Source organism: Dreissena polymorpha, chromosome 14 (genome assembly GCF_020536995.1).
Source record: "Dreissena polymorpha isolate Duluth1 chromosome 14, UMN_Dpol_1.0, whole genome shotgun sequence".
Taxonomy (NCBI): Eukaryota; Metazoa; Mollusca; class Bivalvia; order Myida; family Dreissenidae; genus Dreissena; species Dreissena polymorpha.
The window spans coordinates 48,774,043-48,793,657 of NC_068368.1; the positions used below are offsets into that span (position 1 = coordinate 48,774,043).

Here is a 19,615-nt window from a genome sequence, read left to right on the forward strand (position 1 = left end):
TGACTACAGGATATTTGGGTCAGGCCAACAGAAACCTTGGCAACCATTTACTGAATGAAATAAGCCCTTCTCTGCATGAAGACATTCTGCAAATCGTGTTCAGGATGGAATTTATTACCTAGAAAAAGTTTATATTATTCAACTAATAAGATTGACATTCATGGGCTGTTAAGTACAACTACTCTAGGATATTCATTCAAACAAGTCTAAAGAGGACGTCCAACAGTTCAGCAACTTGAGAAAGCAGTAGGCCGTTGCAGAAGAAAATGGTCCCTCATTAGCTTTTAATGGCTCTACCATCCAACTTTTGAAGCAGACAGGTACTATTGGACCTATTTTGGGGAGCATAATCCAACTGACATGTAGTGACTTTGGAACAGTATTATAATATACATATTTTGTTTGTGCGGCATGATTTCTACAAGGAGCATGACACAGTGCAATCTGTTATTCAGTATTTTTCCATTTGAACCGAATATTGCAAATTCTGTTAAATCAAGCACACACAAACCTTCAACTGGGTTTCTGGGAGGTTGATTGTGTGACGTTCTATCATTATAACTGGAATAGGCTCAAGTCCAGGCCAAGGTTTCAATGAAAAGCAGGCTTCAATCCTTTCACATATAAGGGTTACCAACTCTGTTTCTGAAGAAGAAAATAATTCAATACTGTATTTATGACTTGCTACACCTTTTTTCTATGTTACATGACCATTTTAAATCTGAGTATCATAATTGAATACTTTTGTTTGACTGACCAATATCGTGACTTACTTGCTTGCTAACAAAGTTTCTGTATTCCTTAAAAAAATCTGTTATGAAATGGAAAGGTGGTGTCAGATTCTTTATTAACCAATATGCATGGCAGAAAACATGGATGATTCCCATTGAAATCTGTTGAGATTCAAGCATACTATGTGCAAGTGCACGGAATAGACAATGTGGGGACTTTTTGCCTCAAAGATATTTATTGGATTCACATTAAAACCTCTTTAGAATCTATTGTGACTGCACATTGTAGTTAATGGATTTGATCATTTCCTTAAGTTACTACTTTTGAGCTAATCTTTTTAACTCTTTCAAGTTATAAACATGTGGTTACTGTACAGTAAAATGATCACTACCTGTATATTTGACCTTTTGAGCAGGGTCAAGGCCACATCTTGTAGCCATAGCAACAAGCTGATGTAGACTGGACAGAAGAAGGTCAAGGTCAGAGGTTTCCATCTCCCCATCAGAGTCCGAGTCCAGAAACACACCTGGTGGGAAACACTGAATATTTGTTTTTCTATTCTGGTGCGTTAACACCTACAACTTTCTTGATGAGAACAAACGTAAGCTTCTTTTCTGTTAATTGATGACTGAGCTACAAAGAATATCCTTTACTTCAAGTTTTGACCTTTATTTTTTTTTAAGATAATACAATATTATAACAGTGAACAAGAACATTCATACACAATTTCAAAACTACGACTGATAACTACGTGATATAATGTGGTCTTGTGAGACATTTGAGTCATGGTTAGTACCTTCTAACAACTGAGCTGACTCTCTCTGGCATTCCCTCTCATAGTTGGTGAACATGGACAGAGGGATCTTTCCAGCACTATGTGAGAGACAGAATAGTTGATGGCTTTATAACAGTTTAAAATGATACAGAAGTTAATATTAAAGGGGCCTTTTCACAGATTTTGGCATTTTTTAAACTTATTCATTAAATGCTTTATATTGATAAATGTAAACATTGGATCGTAAAAGCTCCAGTATAAAATCAAGAAAAAAAAATAAAAAAAGGAAAAGAACATGCCCGGAGCAGGTTTCGAACCAGTGACCCCTGGAGTCCTGCCAGAGTCCTGAAGTAAAAACGCTTTAGCCTACTGAGCTATTCCGCCGAGAGTACACATTCTTGACGTATTTTATACTTTATATAAGCAATCTTCGTAGTTTCACAAAATTAACGACAAAAACAGAACTCTCCAAATTATTCAATCGTTTCGTGTTGCAACGCTTTATAATTTTTAGGTTTTAAAATCGTCAAAAGATGCATATAATGGCTATATTCGAGCATGGTTAATGTTCAGTATTACTGTTTCCTCACAAATATCATAACTGAAACGAAAACTTACGAATCTGAAACAATGTTTTTCAATTTTGTCAATTTACCAAAGCGTGAAAAGATCCCTTTAAAATGAACATGTATCTTTTACTTCAATTCAGCAATTGACAGAGTTCTGTGTGTATATTAGTACTCATTTTTACAATTATTCCATATAAGCATATAAATAAGCATTTGTATTACAAAACATGGATGAACACTACACGTATAAATAAGTTTGAAGAGACACACATGAAAATATTTGATGAACATATAATCTGATTATTATAAAGAAGAGAGGACCTTTCAAATTCATACTTGCATATTGCATACTATCATATTGTGAAATAAATACAATGCAAACACTCAAAACTATCGATCCAGGATAGTTAAATTTACCTGGCTTTCTCACTGCTATTTAACATGCTCGCAGAACAAAAAGCATTTGAGCTTCTCTTAAAAACTGTTTTACTTTTGCTCAACATAATAAAAGGCTAAATTATTAAAATATAGCAACTTTCAGCATGTACCAGTTATCAGCAAAACAATCTGCTGTGCTCTGTGAAAAAGGGGTTTGATGCATGTGTGTAAAGTGTCATCCCAGATTAGCCTGTGCAGTCTGCACATGATAATCAAGGGACGACACTTTACACCGTAACTGGATTTTGCTAAGCAGACTTTCTGTAACAAAACATATGGTAAGTGTAGTCCCTACTTAGCCTGTGCAGACTGCAATTTACTGACATGCATTAAATCCCCTGTTCACAGAGCACGGCCCAAATACAAACATTGATGATCAACTACATATCTCATCCAAACAATGTGAGCCCTACTTTTTCAAAGCAGTTATCAGCTTCATTCTGGGGTCAGGGAAGTTCGGTAGCTGATAACAAGAAGAAAACAATGTGTCAAATACATGTATTATTTACATGCTTGCCAGGAAGATCTCAAAACTCTTTCAAGCTTTAGTTGAGAAATTAATACGAAAAAAACACCGTGTTATAGACAACTATATATACCTAACCAAATGATTTTGTATGGTGCATTTTAAATGTAAAACATATCAGTTGTGTCAATGTGTAATGATTGGATGTCACAAAAACATTAAATTATATGTGATTGACATTTCTAACCAACTAATTCTGCAATACTATTTACATCAAACTCCTGCAATGTCTGAGGTATTTGGGACATAAAGCGAAATGATCGCAGTATTTCGTATCAATTAAAATTGTCTCGGTCAAATTAAATATTCTAGAATTCCTTCTATAATGCTTTATTGAGAGGTTTTTTTATTATAAAGTAAAGAATAAAGGTAATATTCTTAGCTGTGACACAATCATTATGTTTATTCTTGATCAAACCATAGAGTTTACTTACAGGCCTTGGTTTTAGCAGCTGAGGTAGGGAACTGTCCAATGTAGTATGGCTTCCTGAATATGCTGGCTTCAATTATGGATGTTGGCAGCTTCCCTGAGCTGGCAAATACGGTAACAGCATTGTCCCACCTCTTCTTGCCTGAGCACTGTCACCAGACTAAGAAATATACAATGGGAAAACACGTTAAGCATGACTTTAACAAGAGGGCTATCAGGCCTAAGGCGCTGATTCATGAAGATTGGACCAAAAAAGGGCCTTCTAGAGTATGAAAATGTTTTTTTAAATATATAATTTTGACCTATTTTTAAAGGTCACAAGAACCAGTTTTAATCTCAGCCAAGATATGGACAATTGTTCTGACCAAGTTTCATGAAGATTGGCCAATAAATAGCATAAACAAATTAAGTTTATTTTTTAAATAGCCACATAAGGAAAACTCCCCCCTCCAAAAACAAGAGGGCCACCTGAGAGGAGTCGGTTGATTCAATCTTTACCTAATGTCAAACATGACCTAGATATTGACCAGACAACATCCTGGTCAAGTTTCATCATTATTGAACCAAAAACTCTGGCGTAGGGAGTGTTTTTGTTTTTGTAAGATTTGAAATGGTGATCTATATTTGAGTTGACCCCCCAAACATCAAACTTTGTGTACAAGGATTTTGTACAATATAATGAAAATTTGGACATCTAAGGGGCAATAATTATGGCATTAATTATGTGATTTTGCTCATCATCAAACTTGACTGAGATCTTTCAGCATCTTTGATAAAGAATGCTTGAGGAATGTGAATGCTAGAGTGTTTACAACCCAAATGTGGACGGACGGACAGCGGACAAAGACCAATCCTAAACCTCACCTGAGCCATCAGGTGAGCTAAAAAGTGTGTTTCACCGATCTGAGCCATTTTCCAACTTGTCCAAGAAATCAATAAAACCAATGTATTGACTAGGTTTCACGATGATTAGGCAAAAATTGTGACTTCTATAGTGTTCGATCACAAGGTTTCTCTCTATATAGTCACATAAGGAAAACCGCCCCACCCCCCTGGCAGCCATGTTTATTGACAAATTGGGACCATTTGCAAACTCATCTGAGATATATATAAAAAGATCTATTCACCAAGTTTCATGATGATTGGGCAAAAAATGTGACTTCTAGAATGTTCACAAGCTTTTTTATACTATATAAATATAAGAAAACTGCCCCCCCCCCCCCCACCCCCCGCCAGCAAAGCTTTTTAACTGACCGGAATCATTTTCAAACTCAACTCTCATATCTAGGAAACAAAAGTTCTGACAAAATTTCATGAAAATTGGACCAAAAATGTGACTTCTAGAGTGTTGACATGTTTTCACTATATACATATAGAGAAAAATGCCCCCCCACACTGACGGCCATGTTTTTTCACCGATCTGGACCATTTTTGAACTCGTCCGAGAAATCAATAAAACCAATGTTTTGACCAACTTTCATGATGATTGGGCAAAAATTGTGACTTTCAGAGTGTTTACAAGGTTTCTCTATAGCCAAATAAGGAAAAACTGCCCTGCCCACTGGCGGCCATGTTTTTCAACGGACCGGAACCACTTTTGAACTCAACCAACATATCATTAAGACAAACATTTTGACAATGTTACATGAGATTGGACATGAAATGTGACTTCTACAGTGTTTACAAGTTTTTTCTTTTTTTTTGACCTAATGACCTAGTTTTTGACCCAGCACGACCCAGTTTCGAACTCGACCGAGATTTCATTGGGACGAAGCTTCTGACCAAGTTGCATGAAGATCAGACAATAAATGTGGCCTCTAGTGTGTTTAAGAACAAATGTTAACGAACGGACGGACGGACGTACGACGGACAAAGACCAGTCACAAAAGCTCACCTGAGCAATCAGGTGAGCTAAAAATGTATGAAATTAAAATCAAATGAAGTATATCATGTCATGTCTGACCGAGTTATTCCCAAATAGACAGCGCATTCCACAGAAGCTCAACCAGATCAATTCATTCTGTTTTTATTGTATATCTGTTTCAGAGGGGGTAATCACGTTATACTCAAGATCGCGACGTTCATGCCGAGGCAGGTATTGTTCCCTGTTTTAAACCATTTATAACTTGTAATTAGCTTTTTACATGCCGCTTACTTTCCAGCCATATTAGCAAGAAAGTTCCTAGCATTTATTTCTTGTTTATATTCGCTCTTTGTCTTGACTATACTCACTGCGAAATTTCTGAGCAGGATGACCTAATTAAAACTCCACTAAGAAAATTTGCTGGGAGTAAAGTCAACATATTAAGCGAATTTCAATACGAAATAAACACTTATCTCATGTTTACTGATATGGCTGGAAAGTGAGCGCCATTTAAAAATTAAACAAAAGTAATGAAGTGTATAAAACAGCGAAAAATAACTGTCTCTGCATGGACGTCGCCATCTTGTTTATCACATGATTACCCCCTCTGTGTTTCAATGAAGGATCTTCAACAACATGATTGTCTGACTCAAACTTGTCATCTAACAAATGAAACCAGAATGCCAACTTGTAACAAATTATGCCTATTTCAATTGTCTCATTTACTTTGGCACATTATAGATAATAAAAGGGCCATAATTCAGAAGTGTTAGATTTAATGCCCACAAACATTATGAGCAAATATGATGATAATGATGAACTTAAAACTGTTTGAACTTCATGGCAGAAAAGATAAGTTTGACCAACGTTTTTTCAATATAAGGGGCATAACTCAGAATGCGAAGTACTTCATGTGACCCAGCTGGATAGCAAACTTGGTAAAGATTATAATACCATAGCACCAACAATTGTTATTATGTCTAAAGAAAATTTGATTTAACTATTTAGTACGAGTGTGGGGAAGGTTAACCTGGCACAACTTTACTTCAGGCCATCTGGCTGGTTAAAGTACTACCGAGACATTATGCCCGCAACTTCAACTAGTTTCATGATGACCCAATCCAAAACTTTATCAAACAATCTACCTGCCTGCTGCAAGTAATTCCATTATACTTCCCTTTTTTAAAGACGTATACTAAGAAATCCATTAATAACTAGAGCTTTGTCACAGACGTGACGTATACCCCCACATGCAGCATTGACACAGACTATTTTGCATGCTGTCCAATGATTGAGAACAAACGTACAGAGTAAAATCTCACAATGACATAGTTATGGCCCGGACAAGATCATTTATGGCCATTTTTGAACTTTGAACTCAAAGTGTGACCTTGACCTTGGAGACATCGACGTAATTCTTTGCATGATACACCGTTCAATGATGGTGAACAAAATAATGTGCCAAATGATATTAAAATCTCACAATGAACGGACATATTTATGGCTTGGACAAGCTCATTTATGGCCATTTTTAACCTTTGAACTCATAGTGTGAGCTTGACCTTGGAGATATTGACGTAATTCTTTCGCGCGACACACTGTCCAATGATAGTGAACAAATGTGCCCAATGATTTTTAAATCTCACAATGAACGACATAGTTATTGCCCGGACAAGCTCATTTATGGCCATTTTTAAACTTTGAAGTCAAAGTGTGACCTTGACCTTGGAGATATTGACGTAATTCTTTTGCGCCACACACTGTCCAATGATGGTGAGCAAATATGCCAAATGATTTTAAAATCTCACCATGAACTACATAGTTATGGCCCGGAAAAGCTCATTTATGGCCATTTTTGAACTTTGAACTCTAAGTGTGACCTTGACCTGGGAGATATCCACGTAATTCTTTCGCGCGACACACCGTCCAATTATGGTGAACAAATGTGCCAAATGATTTTAAAGTCTAACAATGAAAGACATAATACTGGACCGCACAAGCTCCTTTATGGCCATTTTTGATCTTTGAACTCTAAGTGTGACCTTGATCTTGGAGATATTGAAGTAATTTTTTTGCGTGACGCACCGTCCCATGATGGTGAACAAATGTGCCAATTGAAGTCTCACAATAAACAACAAAGTTATGGCCCGGACATGCATTTGACCTTTGAACTCAAAGTGTGACCTTGACCTTGGAGATATCGACGTAATTCTTTCGCGCGACCACCGTCCAATGATGGTGAACAAATGTACCAAGTCATCTTAAAATCTAACAATAAATGACTTAGTTATGGTCCGGACAAACTTTCGGTTAAAAACACACAAAGTGACCCCGTGACCTAGTTTTTGACCCGGCATGACCCATATTGAAACTTGACCTAGACATCATCTAGATACAACTTTTGACCAAGTTTGGTGAAGATCTGACGAAATTTTCGGGACAGACAGACCGACAAAGAGACTACTATATATCCCCCATTACCAGTCATGGGGGTATAAACATTAATGTATGTACTTGTTTTGCAAGACAGTGCTTAAATGCCAAACAGACTGGCATACCTTTGTATTGCCATTAGTCACCCCACCATCTTTGCTGTTATCATCTAATATCTCCTGAAAATAAACAAGTCACTGGATCATTATTTTTAAAAGAAATGAAGTCTTCTTAACATCATCATACTACATACTGGTAATTAGTTGTTGAGAACAGCATAAAATATATAAAGTGATGCATAACAAGAGTGCCAGACTGTCACAAGATACGCCCGTTCAAAGGTTTTGGACACCATGCTCAATGCTTGAAATGCACTAAGTGACCTCGAGACCTAGTTATTGACCCGGCATGACCCATATTTGAACTTGACCTAGATATCATTTAAATGTAACATCTGACTAAATATGGCGAAGATCAGATGAAAACTACTTCAATTAGAGAGCAGACACCATGCTAAATGCTTGAAATGCACTATGTGACCTCGTGACCTCGTTTTTCAGCCGGCATGACCCATATTGGAACTTAACCTACATATCATCTAGACACAACTTCTGACCAAATTAGGTGAAGATCAGATGAAAACTACTTCAATTAGAGAGCGGACACCATGCTAAATGCTTGAAATGCACTAAGTAACTTCGTGACCTAGTTTTTGACCCGGCATGACCCATATTTGAACTTGACCTACATATCATCTAGACACTACTTCTGACCAAATTTGGTGAAGATCGGGTGAAAACTACTTCAATTAGAGAGCGGACACCATGCTTAATCCTTGAAATGCACTAAGTGACCACGTGACATAGTTTTTGACCTGGCATAAAACCATATTCGATCTTGACCTAGATATTGTCTAGACACAACTTCTGACCAAGTTTGGTGAAGATCAGATGAAAACTATTTGAATTAGAGAGCGGACACTGCTGTGGACAATGCCACCCGCCTGCCAAGGGTGAAACTATAATACGTCCCATTTTTAAAAACAGGTGTATAAAAAAAGGCCATATTTTGTAAATTATGCAATATGTGATTTCAGATAGCATCTGCTAGAAGTCATGATTTACATTAAAAAATAGAAATATGCCTTTTAATAAGACATCCATCTGCAAACCTGGTGATCACTAAAACAACAAGGATATGCAACCTACCTTTCATAACTTAATAAACATTTGAATTAGCTTGTAAACTGAGATGTATGTGGTGTTTTTAACGCGGTACGTCCACTCCCAGTTACTGGTGCAATCAAAACCGATTTGCTAAACTCATGAATACCTTGAGGTCCTGGAGCCTGGTTTTTGCCAGCAGTATGTAGTCAGCCAAGATATCCCTACACTTCGGGGGAACAAACGGGGGCCTAGCGATGTGAACCTGAAAGAGGTGACCATGGTTACATACTGCATTTATCATAGACATAGCTTATGCTTTTATGTAAAGGAATAGAGTAAAAGCTTTGATATTGTTGCCTTAACATGATTAACAATTGGAAAATTGTGTGCTCACAGGATAAACAGAAAACAATTTTACTCAAAATTGCTAAGAACGTAAATCCATGAAGCAAATTAATGGATGAAATGAAAATTAATGAAAACAAATAAGAAAAGAAATGAAATGCATGTTTGTCTTAACCCTTTCCCCCATAAGAAGCAAAGTGAAAATGGCTTTTGCAACCAGCATAAAACCAGAACAGCATGTGAGTAATTCACAGTCTGTTCAGGTTTTAAGCTGTTTGCTGCTAATCAGTATCTAAGGGTTGGAAATGAAGCCTTTTAGACTTGAATCTAGTAAGAAAGATCTTAAATTAAATATAACTTTCACAGGGAGTACAAATGCGTGAAAATACTTATCTATTAGTAAAAGGTTAACATGATAAAAAGTTGCAAAACTTGTATGCTCACAGGAGTAACAGAAATGTATGTTTGTCTTATGAAGTAAACAGAATACCTTGATGTGCTGAGCAGACTCATGTGGCATGAGATCAGTCAAGAACTTCATCAAGAACGTAAAACTTTTCCTGGTTTTCACTGGGCAGTTTGCACCTTCAGAAAATGATCTCTGTAAAATAAAGCAGTACAGTATATTTTAGAGCTTTACTTCCAAAATCTCATGTTGTAATCAAGTTGATACAATACAAAATTGTAAAACCCTTGTTGCAGTGTCTACTCTAGAAATCCAAAAGTATGGGGAAAATTCCTCCCTCACTTTGAAAATAGGGGGGATTTTTCAGAAACAGGAGGTTAGTGGGGGGTTAGTGTGCTCACATGATATTTCTGTATCATTGAACAAGAGATGTGTTTGTCAGAAACACAATGCCCCCTATTGCGCCGCTTTGAAATAAAATTTCAATATTTCATTTGGCAGGTTTGGAAATTATCTCCCTTTTAAAGCTTATTTCTTCCCTTGAATTGTATTTTTTGACTTTTGACCTTGAAGGATGACCTTGACCTTTCACCACTCAAAATGTGCAGCTTCATGAGATACACATGCATGCCAAATATCAAGTTGCTATCTTCAATATTGCAAAAGTTATGGCCAATGTTAAAGTTTTCGGATGGACACACAGACAGACGGACAGACTGACAGACAGTTCAACAGCTATATTCCACCCTACCAAGGGCATAAAAAGCCAAGGCCCTTTAACCTGGAGCTTATGAGGAAAGCAATGAACACATGGAGGAACCATTGAAATTGGCCATTCAATAACAAAATTAATTCATTTCGGGGCAGTAAACAAATGTACTAAAAACAAAACTAATCATCTGGGTGCAGTACATGAATGTACAACCAACCTGGAACCACTCCGGGTATGCCATGAACACATGGGGTCCGTGTAGGCAGGCCTGCCTGGCCAGTAGGAGCCCTGTGATGGTACTCTCCATGTCACAGCCCTCCAGGCCTTCCTGTACCAGGGCATCTGTCATATCTGAACAAGAAAGGAAAACAACTTCGGCATTCAGTGATTTTTTATTTTTCATAAAAATCCAAGCTAATAAATTATTAACATTCACATCCAGAATATATCTGTACCATTGATACCAGGGTTTTTTTTTTAGAAAAAGGGGAAGACGCTGGACGCTGGGTGAAAGGGGAAAATAAGAGTGCGAAAGAGACATATTTGGGGAAAAAATAAAAACTGCTTTAATCAATGTCTATAACTCATCTTCTCTGATTTCAGAGTTTTTTCACCACTGTCTGCACCTCCGGAAAATGGAGGCATTACAAAAGCAAAAAAAACGGCACCATTCCCAATCAAATCAAGATGACATTTTTCCCAATTAATTTACAATAAAGAAGTTTTCTGTCAAAATCATAAAAAAACATTAACAAACACAAATGACATTTAGAGTGACTTCCCTTTATCGATTACTCTATATAGCATGCGCTTAACAGCTCAGATGTAAGCACGTCTAGTTTGAGGATTCTTCTAACAAAATTTACAGTGATAAAGTGCGAAATGTTCTGCATGACTTTGCAAAAATTAATAGGAACCGCAAACTACACATTCTAATCCAACTCCAAGACCATAGACGCTTATTTCTATTTTAACGTGATTTCACGACCACCTCAATTGAGCTAGTATTGCGCTGGATAATTAAGCAATCAAAATTAACAATTTTCGATTTAAAGCTTAAATAAATGCTAAAATAGATATGTTTTAGTGAAAAATGATATTTTTGGAGGGGAAATTGTATTTTGAGGGGAAAAAATTCTGGTAGGGGAAGACGCCGACTATCAGCGTCACTTTCTTAGTAAAAAAAACACCCTGGATACTGTATGGAAACACTTGTCATGTTACATGGCCCTGTGACCTTGACTTTGACTGGTTGACATCAAATTCAAAAAGCACCTTTCGTTGGTCAAAGCATTCTAAAACAAGGGCTGTTTGTAAAACAAGCATGCCCCCCATATGGGCTGTCAGTTGTAGTGGGAGCCATTGTGTGAATACGTTTTTAGTCACTGTGACCTTGACCTTTGACCTAATGACTTGAAAATCGATAGGGGTTATCTGCCAGTCATGATCAATGTACCTATGAAGTTTCATGATTCTAGGCCAAAGCATTCTTGAGTTATCATCCGGAAACCATTTTACTATTTCGAGTCACTGTGACCTTGACCTTTGACCTAGTGACCTGAAAATCAATAGGGGTCATCTGCAGTCATGATCAATATACCCATAAAGTTTCATGAGCCTAGGCCTAAGCGTTCTTGAGTTATCATCCGGAAACCTTAGACACATTAGAAGTAAATCGATAGGCGTCATTCTTTTTATTCCATGTAAACAGCATACCAATTTTGACAATCATAGGTTAACTTTTTTTTTTAAATATCACCCAGAAACGAATTTCATGTTACCCTATGTATGCCCATAAGACCTGTTGTCCTTAAAATCAACAGATGCCTTCCTTTCCTGTTAAGAAACTAACAAACAAATTTAGATGATCTTAGACCAAATCGTTCTCTCAAATGTTGAAACAAAATTTCTATGGACTAACTTTAAGAGAGATGGTCAGGTTAAAACAAAACATCAATCATCTCTTAAAAGAAGGAATTTAATTAATACCTAGAATGTGCTGAGTAGAGTTCTGGTAGCAGACAACCACCACTGATACAAGTGACAACAACAACTGCCAGCTGACTTCCTGTTCATCAAGTACTTGTCGGAGAATATGAAGTACTTCTTCAATCCCAAATGGAATCAGCAGCTATAAATAACCTAGACATCATCAAGATACAACATCTGACCAAGTTTGGTGAAGATCGCATGAAAACAACTTGAATTAGAGAGCGGACACTTAATACGGACCGACAGACAAGCTCACTTCTATAAACCAGGCTTCCTGAAAAGTCCCAAAAAGTGCCTGTCAACCGGACAGGCTGATGGAAAAGTTAGCCTGTTCGGACAAAAATTCACCTGACCGAACAGCGCCAGTTTATAACTGAAGAATTTAGAATCTAAACAGCTTGTCGTGTGACTCGTCATTATGCAAGCAACTTCTATAAGACTTCCACTTACTTTGAACAATCTTTTTACCCGTTTTGCTTTCTTTATTCTTTCAAAATTTGTTTTTTTTCCTCATTCTTAGCTTTCTTTTCTGGCCTGGTCTAGCGCCATGGAAGAACTTAAGCAACATTTTTTTCATTTGTAGTTTTTTGTTACAACCTTAATAATTGGACAGATGGTAATATGTTGGACCAATGAAATTAACGTTTTCGAAAAAAACGACAAAAGGGGAGCACTCTTAAGAACTAGTGAGGCGTTAGTGTTCTTAATGACAAAAAGGCTCGAAATTCACGAAAGGAGTTATTATAATATGGTGTTTTCGTTCTTTTGGCAAGTATTAGACTTTCCGGTATAAAGTCATAATTTTTTTAGCCTGTGGCAAGGACTGGCGAATTTAGAAACTTTCACCGGACCGTTGAGAATTTTGCCGGACAAGACCGGCGGTCCGGCCTTTTCAGGAAGCCTGATATACCCCCCTAAACTTTGTTTGTGGGGTATAAAAAGGTCAATTTTTATTGAATTAAATCAATACATTTCAATCAATCACTAAATCAATCAGTAAATCATGTTTGTCAAGCATTTGCTGCACATTTGAACGAATATTTAATGCAAACTATTATGAGACTAATTTAAAACAATGGTGTTTATGGTTTAATGTATAGTATAAAGTAAATCAATAATACACTTAGTAGCTCATTAAACTAGACTATCCAATAGTCGATTATTATCCCTTACTAGGTATCTATCAAAGATCCTTTTGTTAAGGAAACCAGCAGATTATGCTAAGACATTATTGGATCTATGGTAAACTGAATGAATTCACAGCGCAGGGGTAACAGATTAATTCCTCATTAAAATATAAGCAAACAAGAAACCGTCGGAGACGGGTGATGCTCCCCAAAGTTTTTTTTTTGTCACAATATTGCACTATATATTCAGATAAAAGGAAACGTCTTGTAGTTTGGGGGACAAGAATTGCACTATATGTACAGTTAATGGAAAATTTCAAAGGGCCATAACTCTGTGAAAAATCATCCGACCAGAACCGGCTGATAATATGCACATCTCCTCTTGGTAGTGAAGCTTCCCATAAAGTTAAAATAGAATTTCGGTGATTAATTGCTGAGAAATAGCCCGGACAAAAATTGTGCACGGAAGGACAGACACACGGACAGAAGAAGCAGCGACTATATGCTCCCCCAAAATTTTTTTTGGGGGAGCATAAAAACTTAATAGATATCAATGAATAAAACTGAGCACTAATATTGGACTGTACTGCATTTTTGCAATTTATAACGACCCACTCCATCTCCTAAATATTATTTTCAAATGATCATGAAATACAAACATATGAAATGCAAAAACAACAAACAGGTCTCACGTGTGGCAAGCAAATACATGTACAATTAAACTTAACACATACCTGTTTATAAAGATGTATCAATGCTGCAGGCATCTGCCCATAGGCCCAGTTGTGCTGATCCCTTATAGCTTGTGACACTGAAAACAGTAATTTACCTGCATAATGCAAAAATGGGTTCTATGTCATATGCTGCATTAATTATTCTTCTTTAATTACAGCACAATGAATCAGAATTTTCTCGGGAGCCTTATGAGCCACATGATGCGAAAATGGGTCTCATGCCATATGCAGCATGTGTTGCTCAAGATGAGACTGCAATTGTGCAGTCTGGGCTGGAGCTACGGGGTTTGCATATGTCATAGGGACCCATTATAGAATTAAGCAGCTCAAATGTCAATTGATTAAATGCAGCAAAGTAAGTCTCGCAAGTGAATGACACTGCAACTACCGTTTACAAAGGATTAGAACTGATAAGCCTGTGCCGTAAATCTTCATATAATTTGGGTAAACTGGTGCAATCAGAACAAACAACATAAAGGGAATGCAGACTGATAGCTCACCTTTGTGTACAGGTTTGTGGCTCAGTATTGCAACAATCAGTGATGATGAGGCTTTTTTCAGAGCAGCTGGTCCAACCTTGGATTGATCAAACAGCACCACGGATCCTGCACTGTGTTTGGGAGATTTCATGGCTTCGTCTACAAGACCTATAGAAGTATAGTCATGTTTAACAAAAGCTATCTCCATAGGAAGACATATGCCCCTGATAATCGCTTTTTTCAAACCTAAATGCTGATTTTGAAACCTAAACGCGGACCCTAAGTTCAAGGTCAAGGTCAAAGGGGTAAACATTTGTGTGCGTATGGAAAGGCCTTGTCCATATACACATGCATACCAAATATGAAGGTTACATCTGAAGTGACATAGAAGTAATGAGCAGTTTTTCGAAACCTTAACGCAAAAGTGTGACGGACAGACAGACGGAAAGACATAAGGACAGTGCGATCACTAGATGCCCTTCTTCGGGGGCATCAAAACATTGATATGCCACAAATAAATACTTAAATAGCTATTTATAAAGAATTAATATCCATTCATTGAACATCTATAATATTACCACTAGCTCTTTAAATCATCAACATGATTATACATGTGCTTTTTGGTATGGAATAGTTTAACCCCTAAACACATGAACACATGATACCAAAGTGAGATTAACCTTACTGACATCGGAGGAAGTGTTTGTTGTCTATATTGTACTTCGGTGATGAAGAACAATTTACAGATTGCACTTGTGTGATGCAGAACAATTTATAGGTTGCACTTTGGTGATGCAGAACAATTTACAGATTGCACTTGGGTGATGTAGTACAATCTACAGATTACAGCTGGGAGATGCAGAACAATTTATAGGTTGCACTTGGGTGATGCAGAACAATTTATAGGTTGCACTTTGGTGATGCAGAACAATTTACAGATTGCCCTTGTTTGATGCAGAACAATTAACAGGTTGCACTTCTGTGATGCAGAACAATTTACAAGTTGCACTTCTGTGATGTAGAACAATTAACAGGTTGCACTTGGGTGATGCAAAACAATTTACAAGTTGCAATGTGTGATGCAGAACAATTTACAAGTTGCACTTCTGTGATGTAGAACAATTAACAGGTTGCACTTGGGTGATGCAAAACAATTTACAAGTTGCAATGTGTGATGCAGAACAATTAACAGGTTGCACTTTTGTGATGCATAACAAAATTTACAGATTGCACTTGCGTGATGCAAAACAATTTACAAGTTGCAATGCGTGATGCAGAACAATTAACAGATTACAGATGGGTGATGCAGAACAATGTACAGGTTGCACTTTTGTGATGCAGAACAATTAACAGGTTGCACTTTGGTGATTCAGAACAATCTACAGGTTGCACTTTGGTGATGCAGAACAATCTACAGGTTGCACTTGGGTGATGCAGAACAATTTACAGATTGCCCTTGTGTGATGCAGAACAATTAACAGGTTGCACTTCTGTGATGCAGAACAATTTACAAGTTGCACTTGAGTGATGCAGAACAATTTACAGGTTGCACGTGTGTGATGCAGAACAATTTACAAGTTGCACTTGGGTGATGCAGAACAATTTACAGGTTGCAATTGGGTGATGCAGAACAATCTACAGGTTGCACGTGTGTGATGCAGAACAATTTACAAGTTGCACTTGAGTGATGCAGAACAATTTACAGGTTGCACGTGTGTGATGCAGAACAATTTACAAGTTGCACTTGGGTGATGCAGAACAATTTACATGTTGCACTTGGGTGATGCAGAACAATTAACAGGTTGCAATTGGGTGATGCAGAACAATTTACATGTTGCACTTGGGTGATGCAGAACAATTTACAGGTTGCAATTGGGTGATGCAGAACAATTTACATGTTGCACTTGGGTGATGCAGAACAATTTACAGGTTGCAATTGGGTGATGCAGAACAATTTACATGTTGCACTTGGGTGAACAATGTACAATACTTTTTACAGTTGCCTACAACATCATTCCATATTTTCCAATAGTTAATCAACATGATCATTTTCAATATGTGCATATTTTTTTATCAATATTTTGCTTCTCAATCACCAAAGACAGCCTAGAATACCTAGAACAACAGACTGGAGGATACTGGCAGCCAGGTCCCTGGCAGGGGACTGAAGGGAGGCTTCCTCAGCATAGCCCAGCTCCACACACTCGCTCAGGATTCCTGAAATACAAACAGGATCAGTGTACACACAGCTGCACATAAATAGTGGAGATCATTTAACACTTAGGGCATCCTTTCATATATCGAAAAAATATGGACAAATCTGAGTTTCAAATTGAATTTCCCTAACATTTTCATCACAAAACTAGGTGTTGTTATAAAACTGACAAGAAGCTTTATTTCACTTCTAAAACAAGCAAATTTGTTGAATTGATATCCCCCGCCAATATACTTCTGGACACAAACAGTTGTCTGGACGGATGGACAACGCCAACATGCATCATCCTCTTATCCATATACATGTATATACTCCTACCAAGCTTCAATGAAATCCGTCAAAGCACTTCTAAGATATGGCTCTGGACGCACAAAAAAAGCAGTTTTTCAAGATACAAAGGGCCATAACTCCCGTTATTATTCGATGGTGTACAATGCCATTTGGGGTGCATCATCCTCTTATCCATATATATATACTCATACCAAGTTTCAATAAAATCCACCAAAGCACTTCCAAGATATGGCTCCGAACACAAAAAAGCATTTTTATGTCCCCCACCACTATAGTGGGGGACATGTTGTTTTTGCCCAGTCTGTTGGTCTGTCTGTTGGTTTGTGCCAACTTTAACATTTTGCAATAACTTTTGCTATATTGAAGATAGCAACTTCATATTTGGCATGCATGTGTATCTCATGGAGCTGCACATTTTGAGTGGTAAAAGATCAAGGTCATCCTTCAAGGTCAAAAAAACTAAATCAAAGCGGCGCAGAAGGGGACACAGTGTTTCTGACAAACACATTACTTGTTTCAAGACACAAAGGGCCATAACTCCGTTATTCACAGATGGTGTACAATGCCATTTGGTGCAAATCATCCTCTTATCCATATATATACTCATACCAAGTTTCAATGAAATCCACCAAAGTACTTCCAAGATATGGCTCCGGACACAAAAAAGCATTTTTATGTCCCCCACCACTATAGTGGGGGACATATTGTTTTTGCCCTGTCTGTTGGTCTGTCTGTTGGTTTGTGCCAACTTTAACATTTTGCAATAACTTTTGCTATATTGAAGATAGCAACTTTATATTTGGCATGCATGTGTATCTCATAGAGCTGCACATTTTGAGTGGTAAAAGATCAAGGTCATCCTTCAAGGTCAAAAAAACTAAATCAAAGTGGCGCAGAAGGGGACATAGTTTTTCTGACAAACACATTTCTTGTTTCAAGATACAAAGGGCCATAACTCCATTATTCACAGATGGTGTACAATGCCATTTGGTGCAAATCATCCTCTTATCCATATATATACTAATACCAAGTTTCTATGAAATCCGCAAAAACACTTCCAAGACGTGGCTCCGGACACAAAAAGCATTTTTTCAAGATACTAAGGGCCATAACTCTGTTATTAACAGATGGTGTACAATGCCATTTGGCGTGCATCATCCTCTTATCCATATATACACTCATACCAAGTTTCAATGAAATGCACCAAAGCACTTCCAAGCAGGGATCATATTTTTTTCGGTTTTGTCGGTCCTAGACCGATTGGGATCATGAAAGACCGATTGAATATCCCAAACAGTCGGTCCGATTCTGTTTGTTATTAAAATTCCCATGTCATGAAATCGATTACACAGTGTACATGCTAACACACCCTAATGACATTCTTATCTTGATAAGATGTGATAAACCATTCGTGCAGTCTCTAAACCGGTCAGGACCGGTTTATTGCACGTCAGACCAAGAATAAAAACATGTGAACAGCGGAGTAAAGACGCATCCGACAAGCGCGTCTGTCTGAATGCACAGGCTGTAACTAAACAAAACATGCCGATACATTTTCCCCCCGCGTAATAATCCGGTAATATAATTATGAATGAAAGTCGCGTATCTGATCGACAGAACAGCCGAAAGTTATTTTATGGGCGGAACTTCACATAAGTACACAAGAAAAATAAATACATTGAATAAATCTTAAGTAAAACCGTGGTTGAATCGAAATAATTCGTGAACTTTATACTTTGTTGTTGAATTACTCACGATCGGAAAATTAGATGCTTGGTTTCAAATGCTTCGCTCTCGTGATTAAATCCCTACGCATCTAAACTATCGGACGTGGGTTATTTGACAACAAATTATTTCTTAATTATTTGGTTTGTTGTTGCCAGTAGCCAACCTACGCACAGACATTTGTTTGGTTCAGTGCATGTTTGTAAGATAGTATCGAGTCGACAACAATTTAAAACATCGGTATAGACTTACACAGATTAATAATATTGACAATGATGAAAAAGTATGATTAAACAGCACACGAAACAACAATGAAATACCAAATGATAAAACCAGTTAAGAAAACTCGTTCCGATTAAAAAAATGCCTAAGGGAATTTTACTTGTACATGTATTATACCACCTTCATGAATGGCAAAATCAATGGTATATGTTTTAACGTAATTTGTCATGATTTCGGATACACATTTTCGGATACTTTTCCCCATTTATATCCGGACCAATTGATGTTGCGGGAAAATATGATCCCTGCTTCCAAGTTATGGCTCCGGACACAAAAGTGCCGGACGGACGTACAATGCCAAAACAATATCCCTCTGTCTATGGCGCGGGATAATTAAGTGATACAGGAAGCAAGGGCGTGATTAAAGAACCACC

General features: G+C 37.4%; 1 protein-coding gene across 1 annotated transcript in view; it reads right to left on the minus strand.

Moving 5' to 3' along the window:
* The window catches only part of LOC127857349 (Fanconi anemia group A protein homolog), a 48,555-nt gene that overhangs the window by 20,848 nt on the left and 8,092 nt on the right, over window positions 1–19,615 (minus strand). The window contains 15 exon segments of the mRNA XM_052393749.1: window positions 52–86; window positions 512–645; window positions 1,124–1,258; window positions 1,529–1,605; window positions 2,928–2,977; window positions 3,475–3,527; window positions 3,603–3,630; window positions 7,893–7,946; window positions 9,100–9,195; window positions 9,769–9,879; window positions 10,614–10,747; window positions 12,386–12,527; window positions 14,250–14,326; window positions 14,750–14,896; window positions 16,844–16,945. Coding sequence (XP_052249709.1) covers window positions 52–86; window positions 512–645; window positions 1,124–1,258; window positions 1,529–1,605; window positions 2,928–2,977; window positions 3,475–3,527; window positions 3,603–3,630; window positions 7,893–7,946; window positions 9,100–9,195; window positions 9,769–9,879; window positions 10,614–10,747; window positions 12,386–12,527; window positions 14,250–14,326; window positions 14,750–14,896; window positions 16,844–16,945 — 1,375 coding nt within the window.